General features: G+C 65.2%; 4 protein-coding genes across 4 annotated transcripts; 1 reads left to right on the top strand and 3 right to left on the bottom strand.

Moving 5' to 3' along the window:
• Positions 1 to 373: 373 nt before the first annotated feature.
• EMIHUDRAFT_317558 (hypothetical protein) lies at positions 374 to 1,283 on the bottom strand (the record flags this gene model as incomplete). Its single annotated transcript, XM_005790241.1, has 3 exons — positions 374 to 550; positions 792 to 1,074; positions 1,129 to 1,283. 3 exons carry the CDS (start codon positions 1,281 to 1,283, stop codon positions 374 to 376), a joined length of 615 nt encoding a protein of 204 aa, XP_005790298.1.
• Positions 1,284 to 1,841: 558 nt separating this feature from the next.
• Positions 1,842 to 3,599, bottom strand: EMIHUDRAFT_251888 (hypothetical protein; the record flags this gene model as incomplete). The annotated part of the gene is made up of 1 exon (XM_005790240.1): positions 1,842 to 3,599. One exon carries the CDS (start codon positions 3,597 to 3,599, stop codon positions 1,842 to 1,844), a length of 1,758 nt encoding a protein of 585 aa, XP_005790297.1.
• A 2,066-nt stretch (positions 3,600 to 5,665) lies between these two features.
• Positions 5,666 to 7,715, top strand: EMIHUDRAFT_460475 (Hypothetical protein; the record flags this gene model as incomplete). The annotated part of the gene is made up of 4 exons (XM_005790239.1): positions 5,666 to 6,418; positions 6,555 to 6,626; positions 6,727 to 6,930; positions 7,115 to 7,715. 4 exons carry the CDS (start codon positions 5,666 to 5,668, stop codon positions 7,562 to 7,564), a joined length of 1,479 nt encoding a protein of 492 aa, XP_005790296.1. The 3' UTR covers positions 7,565 to 7,715.
• A 464-nt stretch (positions 7,716 to 8,179) lies between these two features.
• On the bottom strand, positions 8,180 to 8,914 carry EMIHUDRAFT_251886 (hypothetical protein; the record flags this gene model as incomplete). Its single annotated transcript, XM_005790238.1, has 1 exon — positions 8,180 to 8,914. One exon carries the CDS (start codon positions 8,912 to 8,914, stop codon positions 8,180 to 8,182), a length of 735 nt encoding a protein of 244 aa, XP_005790295.1.
• Between the last annotated feature and the right edge of the window lie 223 nt (positions 8,915 to 9,137).

Below are 9,137 nucleotides of genomic sequence, written 5' to 3'. Positions count from 1 at the left end.
AATGCGGCAGGATTTCCAGTCGCGGCCGTGGCAGCGGGGATAGCAGCTCCGGAGGTGCGCGCCACTTGGAAAGCGGACCACGAGGCGGCCTCCCACTGTCGCAGGGCCTCGAGCATCGTTGATGTTGGCAGGTGACAGGTGAAGTCGGCCCCTGGGGGCCTCAAAGTCGGCGAAAAGATAACAAGCGACCCCGCGAGCGTGGAATAGGGACCGCCGCAAGCGGCGTGGCGTGGAGCGGTTGAGCGTCCCTCCGGGGGCCCCTCTGCGCCGGGGAGGCGTGTTGTTGGCGGCTAGGACGCAAGCGTCCGTCGCCGTTTTCAAACTCGGGGCCCACTCCGCTACGCTCCGACCCGAATTTGGAGGGCCATGAAATTTAAGGTGTTGCTGCGCAAAAGGGGTGGCGCGCGGGCGCGCGCGGCGGCGGGCGTCGAGCGCGGAGCGGCAAACACAATGACGTCGGAAAGCTCTGCATCAAGTATACAGTAGGCGCCAGGACGCGTGTGAGCACGTCGACGTCGAGCTCGAGCTGCTTGAGGGCGGAGAGATACGCCTGGGAGGGCGGTGAGGTGGCGGGGCTGGGCTGGGCGCGAGGCGAGAGGAAGGGGGAATGGGGAGGGGGGGAGGGGAGGAGGAGAGGGGAGGGGGAGGGGAGGAGGGGAGGAGGGAGGGGAGAGGAGAGGCGGGCGGAGTGAGGAGTGAGGGATGGGTCGGGAGGAGTGAGGCAGGGGAGTCGAGGCGGGAGGCGGGAGGGAAGGCGGGCGGGGAGGCGGGAGGGGAGAGGTTCCGCTCACCAGCCTCTCTGCGAGCACCGCCTGCTCCTGCGCCTCGCGCGCAATCACCCTCTCGTGCGCGACCGCCGTCTCAAACTTCTCGCGCGCCTGCGCCTCCAGGAGGGCCGCCGCCTGCTGCAGCTGCGTCGAGTGCTCCGCGCTCAGCTGCTGCAGCTGCGCTGAGTGCGCCTCCGCCGCCGCCGCCTGCTCCTCGACCTTTCCCTCCAGCTCGGACGCCGCGGTGGGAGCCGGCGGCGCGCCGTCGCAGCGCGCCGGGGCCGACGGCGAGAGCCTGTGGAGGAGCCTGTGGAGCAGTCGAGACTGCTGACCGCTCCTCCATGGTCCCCCGCCGGTGGACGCCGAGTGCAGGCATCGGTATGCGGGAGGCGTGCTCAAGGGCTGGCGGGGCGGACGCGACGACCTGGCGTTGCCGTCGCGGAGGGCTCGGGCTCGAGTGAGCGCCGCCGGCGACGCGTCGTTGCGGCCGTGGCCGCGCGAGCAACATGCATGCATGCGCGCGAGCGGCTTCCCCCCCAGTTGCTCCGTCCGAAAGCACGGATTCGGCGGACGTTCTTGGTTTACGCATGTTGGCACCAGCTGAAGGCTTGCCCGGGCGCCGTGTTGACCGCCGGACGAGAAGTTTGCGTCGCCGAACGAAAATCCCACGATATGCACGACTTTTAATTATATTTTTTTCGTGTGGGGGTATGTCATGTAGTTGCCAATGGTACCGCGTCTGCGACGCGGGCGCCTTGCGGGCAGAGCCCTTAGCCACCCTTATGTCTTGCGCGGTCAAAAATACGTGCCTCATGTCTTTCCGAGCTAGTATAGCGGCGCGGTGGGCGTGCGCGCGGTCGGTGTGGTGCGGTGTGTGTGTGCTGTGCCACCCCTGCGTCAACCTTCTTGTTGTTTACTTTTTTCCAGTTGTGGCCCTCTCTTACGAGTTACGTACATTTTTAGTTCCTCCGGCCGTCATGTGCGCGCGCGGCGAACCGCGGTTGTTTTTCTTTCGGTTTGGGTTTGCCCCGGGTGTCATTATTTTGGTTATTGCGTTGTCGCGCGGAAGCCGTCTCAAGACACCAACGCCTCCAGCTGCTGCCGCATCAGTTCCGTGGCGCTGTAGCGACGGCGCGCTCCACCTGCCCCTGCTGGCTTTCGCGCAGCACCACCGCTCGCCGCGGCACCCTCGCGCCATCGACCGCGTCCGCGTCGCAGTGACGCGACCTTCAGCTGGCGGCGCATGATCGTCGGCGCCGATGCGCCTCGCGCGGACGGCGGCGGCCGCACGTCACGGAAGTGACGCTTGATGAGGTAGCGTGCCCAGTCGACGCACTCGGAGACGAGCGGGAGGTTGAAAATCTCGCCGACGTAGTAGGTACGTTTGCGTCCCTGCAGGGCGTCCAACCGGCGGGGCACTTGGGAGGCGAGGTCGCTGCCGGCGAGGTGGGGGAAATAGTCGGGCCACTCTTGCTGCAGCAAGACGCCCCCAAAGCGGCCGCCGAGCGAGGAGACGGTCCGACGCAAGCACGCCTCCATCGTCCCGGGGGCGAGCGAGGCTCCGCCGTAAGCCCAAGTGATGGTGAGGTTGGACGCAGCGTACGGGCGAAAGAGAATGGTGGGGCAACCGCCGGTGGCCGCACCGGCGTCGACAGCGTCCCGCTCGCCCTGGTGCCCGCCGAGGTAGTAGACGGAGGCGGGCTTGACCCAGGGGATCTCGATGTGGCTGGCGAGCGTGTGGTAGTTGAGATGCCGCACCCGCGAAAACAGGTCCGCCTCCTCGGCCGACGTGTCGAGGAAGCTCCGCGCTGCCTTTAAGTCCGTCGCGACGACCAGCTTGTCGAAGGCGAGCGGCGCCCCGCCCGCTGCGGTGGTGATCGCGACGCCGCCGGTGCTCCGCAGCACGGAGGCGACGCGCGTCGAGCGCAGCACCGCGACGCCCGACTGCTCCAAGAGGCGCTCCAAGTGGCGCGTCGTGTCAAAGCCGCGCAGCGCAGGCCCTCGTGGGCCGAGAGACGGGAGCTTGGCCGCGTTGGTCGACTTTTGGGCAAACCTCTGCCAGTAGTAGTTTGGCGGGGCATCGGCCGCGCGCGCGACGCCGTAGCCGTGGGCCGAGACGTAGATGAGCGGCCAGGAGCTGTCCGCCCGCCCCCACGCCTCCTCGCCGAGGACCCTTGGCCTCGCCGCCGACGCCAGCTCGGGCTTGCTCGCAAAATCGACATGGTGCGGGTAGAAGCGGTGTGGCGGGCCAGTGCCTGAGAAGGCCTCCTTCCAGGACTCGGTGGCGCCATGGGAGAGCTCCGACGCGTGGAAGCGGCGCGGCGTGCCGCCCTGCAGCCTGCGGGGCAGCAGATTGTTGGCGTCGAGGATCTGCAGCTTGGTGCGCGAGTGGGCGAACGCGGACGTAGCGAAGCGGAGCGGCTTCTCGAGGATTTGGGCGCCGGTGAATGACGCCTCGCGCAGCGCGAAGGGCGTGCTGACGGCTCCTATCGGGAAGGAGAAGCCACCATGGTCAAAGGATCCGGCCTTCCCGCCGAGCCTTTGCGCAGACTCGATCACGGTGATGTTTCCGTAGCCGAGTGAGCGCAGCGCCAGCGCCGCGAATACCCCAGAGACGCCGCCGCCGATGACTGCGATGGGTGCTGAGCCTTCGGACGTGCGCCGGGCCTGTGCAAGCGCCTCGCCAGCCGGCGTCTGCAGCGACTGAGCCACGTCTGTCGGAGAGAAGCCGCCGCGGAGGGAGCTGCTGAGGCCGGGCTCGTCCACCGCTCTGGCGTGGGCGCTACAGGCGGCGAAGCGAGGCCGTAGTGGCGTGGTGGTGAGGGCTGGCATAATCCATCACCTTCGGAAGCTTGGTATTGGTGAATTCGAGGAAGTGGCCTTCGAAGGGAAAAAAAGGAGGAAGGGCTGTCAGAACTCGGCCCGTAAATCCCTGTGTGGTGCGGCGTTGCGTCCTCCCTCCCTCCCTTGTGTTTTGCGGCTTCTTTCTTTCTCTGTCTGCACACACACAGGGAGAGAGATGTGAGAGTCGTGATTTCTAGCAATACCAAACAAAACAACAAACAAAACAACAAGGCGCCAAATTACGTGTGAGTGTTAGAGTTGTTTGGTATTGCTAAAAATCTCTCTCTCCCAAACAACTCTAACACTCACGTTGTGTTTTGTGATTTCTGGTTGGGTTTTCAAAAATCTCTCTCTCAGCACTCAGGTGTGGGTGGGGAACCTATGCCTCCTTTGTTTCTTTATAGGCGTGTGCGTGTGCGTCTTCTCGTATTATCTTCGAGTAAGGCATTGCGTGGAGGCGGTGCGTATTCTCGTGTATTACTTGAGCACTTGTGACTTGAGCACTGGATAGGGTCGATTCCGCAGGGCAGGCACCCGAATTGGCGCATGGAGTTCCGTTCGGTGACGGCGGCCGAATTCCAGGCGGCGCGAGCCGCAGGAACGAGCGTTTGGGACATGTGACCGAGCCGTCACGGCTCACGTGGCGAGTCGACGCCGTGGCCGGTTGCGAGCCGAAACGCATTGCCATTGGCACTGCACAGGGCACACGGCCCGCACCCGCACTCTGTTAGGAAGGTACGCATGAAGAAAGTGGTACGTGCACGCCAGCCACTGGCATGGTGGTTGGCGGCGTGCGTCAGTGCGGTCACGCGACAGGCCGACACACGCCCGGCCTGCGCCGGCCAACACACGCCGTCACCGCACACCGAGTGACTGAGTGAATCCACTATAGAGTGACGCAGTGGCCAGTGCTATGTTATGAGCTTGGTGTACAGTAATCGTTCAACCTCATAACGCGGCTTTACAGTAATCGTTCAACCCTACTACATAGAGAGAGAATTGTTGGTTTTCAAAAAACCTCTCTCTCTCATACATACGCGCCGGACATGCCTACTTCTATTTCAACTTCTATTCCATAAGTAGTTACCTCAACACACACGGACACGCACTTGCGGCGAGGCGGCTCCCGTGCCTAGTGTAATAAATAAATAGAGCATCGGCTCCAGGAGAGATGGGCGACGCACGAACACAGTCACAGAAAAAACAGTGTCGTGACTAGTAAAAGAAAGAAAGAAAACAGACAACCCAAGGGAGGGATGGGAGGACGGCACGCCGCCACCACACAGGGATTTTAACTAGTAGAAAAAGAAAAGAAACAAAACAGACACGCCAAACGAGGGATGGGACGAGGACAGGGTCCCCACCTGCACGAGCAGGATTTTGGAAGGACGATCAGGGGGACAGGTGGGGCTCTCCTGCTCCTGACAAGGGACACGACAGGCTCGCAGCGCGGTGCGCGGTGGACTCCCAACTCCACTGGCGGTCTCATCTCAGTCTAGCGACCTGCCTCCAGCTTGTCGCTGGCAGTCTCTCGCACATGCACACTGACACAGGGGTGCAGGGGCGGCGGCACGAGTCTCCCACATACTATGCGGGCCTCACTAGAGGTGCGGCCTGTGCGTGTCCTCGCCCTTGAGGGGGGAGGGGAAGGGGCTGTGTGTCTGTGCATGTGTGTGTGTGTGTGTGTGTGTGTGTGTGTGTGTGTGTGTGTGTGTGTGTGTGTGTGTGTGTGTGTGTGTGTGTGTGTGTGTGTTTGTGTGCGTGTGGAGCCGCCCTGAACGCCACGAGCGCGCCGCGAGCGCCGTCGGCAGCGCTCGACCGCCACCCAAAAGTGGAGGTACATTAGGAGCCGCAGCCGGCCTGCTCTATCAGCCCCGCAGCCGCGGTGGCGCGACCGGACCGCGGTCGCTCCAGGCGCCTTTTGGCCCCGGTTCGAATTTTAACTAGTGTCGTGCGAGGGAATCGGCCTAAAAATTCTTTTCAAAACCAGATGGGTTCAGTCCTGGAGAGGGTGGGCGGCGCGACTCTCGCCAGGCCCTTCGTCGGAGCCTTCCATGGTGGCTCGCTCGCCGCGCAGCCTGACCGCCCGCTCGCTCTGCACACGGGCCATACTGACGGTGCGTGACCTCCTCGCGTCCAAGCGGAGCAGTGCAGTCAAGTTTGTCGCTGCCGACGCGCCGGTCGTGGTGGCTGCGCAGCAGCTCACCAACAACCGCGAGACGGCTCTGATCGTCAAGGATCCGAGCACTCGGCGCGTGGTGGGGCTCCTGACGCAGGGCGACATCGTGCGCTGCCTGGCCAGCCGGCTGACGGCCGAGAACATGTCGCTTCAAACGCTGCCGTCCGAGGCTGCGGTCGGGTGGGACGACGAGCCGGCGGACCCCGCGCTGGGGATGGTGAGCTGGGACGTGCCCGTCAGCTGCATCATGACCCCAACCGAGAAGATTGTCTACCTCACGCCCGGGGACACGATCGACGAGGCGCGCGACCTCCTCGCGACGTGCGGCAAGCGGCACATCCCGGTGCTGGACGGCTCGAGCTTCCTCGGGGTCATCTCTCCGATGACGGTGCTGCGCTGCCTGAGTCCGGCCGGCGGCCGCTCCGCCAAGGACGCCTTTGTCACGACGGTGATGCCTCGGCGCGGCGTCCCGCAGACGACGCAGATCGATCAGCCGGCCGAGGGGGAGGAGGCGCAGCAGCGGCTCGCAATCACGCCCGCCGTCTGCAACCTGCCCCACCCGCACAAGGGCACCGCGGGCGAGGACGCGTACCTGCTCGGCCCGCAGCTGGTCGGCGTGGCGGACGGGGTCGGCTCCTGGTGGGAGGGCGGCATCGACCCAGCCGTCTACGCGCAGGCGCCCACCCCTCGCCCCTCGCCTCGGCGAGCGAGACGAAGCACTGAGATGAAGCCCTCGCCACGCGGTCCCTCCCTTTGAGCCGCAGGCGCTGATGCACGCCTCGGCGGGCGAGTGCGCGGAGCGGGCGCGGAGCGGCGCCGAGCAGCGGCCGAGGAAGGTGCTCGAGGCGGCCTGGCGGGCGACGCGGAAGGCACGCGTGCTCGGCTCGGCTACCATCTGCCTAGGAAGTGTCTAGGAAGTGTCTAGGAAGTGTCTAGGCACGCGTGCTCGGCTCGGCTACCATCTGCCTGGTGGCGCTGCACCCGAGCAAGCCGGAGCTCATCGCGGCCAACATCGGCGACTCTGGCTTCTTGCTGCTGCGGCCCGCCCACACGGCGAGCCCGCGCCTCGGCACGCTCGGCGTGGCCGCGCAGGGCGCCGCCCCTTCGTCTCCGGAGGCGGACGGCCAGGCGCGCTACTCGGTCGCCTTCCGCTCGCCGCAGCAGTTGCGCAGCTTCAACGCGCCCTTCCAGCTCGGCCTCGCGCCAGACTCGCCAGAGGAGGGAGGCGCCGCCGCCGCCGCCGCGCCCGCTTCGCCCGCCGCCGCCGCCGCTCTCACGAGCGCCGCCTCTTGCCGCAGGCGACGACCGGTTCGAGACGCCGCAGGACGCGGCTCTGGTGCGGGTTCCGATCGAGGAGGGCGATGTCGTCGTGCTCGCAACGGACGGCCTCTTCGACAACGTGGGCGAGGAGGAGGTGATCGCAGTGGTCGAGGCGAGCGAGGGCGAGGGGGCGCAGCAGCTGGCGACGCGGCTCGCGCACCGCGCGCAGGAGCTCTCGCTCGACCGCGAGGTAGACTCCCCCTTCGCGGTCCTCGCAAAGGAGAACGACATCCTCTGGGGCGGAGGCCGGCCCGACGACATCACCGTCGTCGCCTTCCGCGTGGCGCAGCGCGGAGCCGCCGGCTCAACGGCGGTGCCTCTTGCCAGCGGCCCAGGCGCACTTCCCGAGTCGACGCGCCTCGGGCTGGAGTCGAGCGGAAGGGGAGACGCGGCCGCGAGAGAGGGCTGGGACATCGGCTTCACGGAGCGCGCGGCGGAGGCGAACTGGGATTAGAGATCAAGCCATTACTCAAGGCGAATGCTGTGGACGGGGGGACTGATTCCTTTGACTGTGAGAGCAGTGAGAGCGCATGTATGTGTCCATGTGAGTACGCATGGCAGGTGTGTTGGCTGTTGCATTTATGCATACCGGAGAGGTGCATGTGAGGATATCTGATATCTCAGTTTCTCACTCTCAGCCGTACATCGCATGCACGCCATGTGCGGACATGCGCACATGCACATGACACATGTGCATGTGCATGTGCATGTAGCTGTGTAGTATGTAGAGTTGTAGACCGTGTGTGTTTCCGTGGACCCCCCCGCACGACGCAACGGAGCACGACGTCTGCGGTCTGCGGAGACTCAGAGCGCGAGTCCCGCGAGAGGGCCGACGCGCTATAGCCCGACGCGCCGAACATAACATGGCGCCGATCGATCACATATGCACATGCCGCGCGACATGCAGCATCTCTCGACTGTAGACTCCGCGCTTTTCTTCTTTAGTTTTTCGCCACGCCCCTATTGCCTATACGGTACTCGTATACACGCCCCGGCCTGCAGCTGCAGCAGCTGCACGCGTCACATAGACATAGATAGTGACGGCCAGTGCGCGGGTTGCAGGCTGATCTCACACGCAGCGCTGCGGCGTGCTCCCCGCCGGCTGCCGCTCCGCCACGATGCACGAGTTGAGCGGCGTGAACCGGAAGGCGACAAGGCCGTCCTCTAGGTCCGCATAGTCGACTGGAAAATCGGCCAGGCCCTCGAAGAAGGAGGCGCGGCCGATGGCGCGGGTCGCCGCGTCGACGAGGCTCGCGCTGTCCTCCTGCGGTGCCGCTCGCGGTGATGGCGAGTCGCCGCCCACCCAAAAGTCGTCGAAAACCAACTTGACGCTGGAGCTTGACGCTGGAGCCATCCTCCCGGAAGCGGAGAGCCAGCCCTTGACAGGGCCGAGTGCGACGTGGACGTGCGACACGATGTTGCCGTCGGCAGTCAGGTCGTAGTGAGGCCGCACCCGCAGGCCTGCAAAACGCACCTTCTCGAAGTGCTCGATGCGTGCGACCCACAGCCCGGCCCAGCCCGCGGTGCTACCCGAGGCTGCCGCTGCGGCCGCCCTGGCATCGGGCGAGGCGGCCGCCGCCTCCACCAGCGGCCGGAGAGCACACGCGCCCTCGCCGCTGTCCCAGGCGCTCCGTATCGCCAGGAGCGGGGCTTGTGTTCGAGCGCTCGCAAACGCAGGCGGAAGTGAGCCGACGGCGCTCGCCACGCCGGCCCTGCAGAGGAGATGCGCAAACTCGCGGCGGCCAACTCGCTGTGTGGCGGGGCTCAGCGCAAAAGCGATGACTGGGAGGATTAGGCTCAGCATCGGGAGCCTCTGAGAATTAGGAGGCCCTGGGAGTGCCGCGCCGGAACGACGTTTTCTTTTTTAAGCATTCGAGACGGCCCGGGGGGGCGCTTCTCAGCTCCCCGGCCCTGGGCGTGAGGTTGCCAACTGCACTCCAAGTGCTCCAAGTTCATCGACGAGGCCAAAGGAGAGCTTATACCTTATTGAAACGCCCAAGGCTGTGGAGCTCACCGCGCTCCTCTCT

Source organism: Emiliania huxleyi (genome assembly GCF_000372725.1).
Source record: "Emiliania huxleyi CCMP1516 chromosome Unknown EMIHUscaffold_1201, whole genome shotgun sequence".
NCBI lineage: Eukaryota > Haptophyta > Isochrysidales > Noelaerhabdaceae > Emiliania > Emiliania huxleyi.
This window is presented reverse-complemented; position numbering and strand designations above follow the sequence as displayed.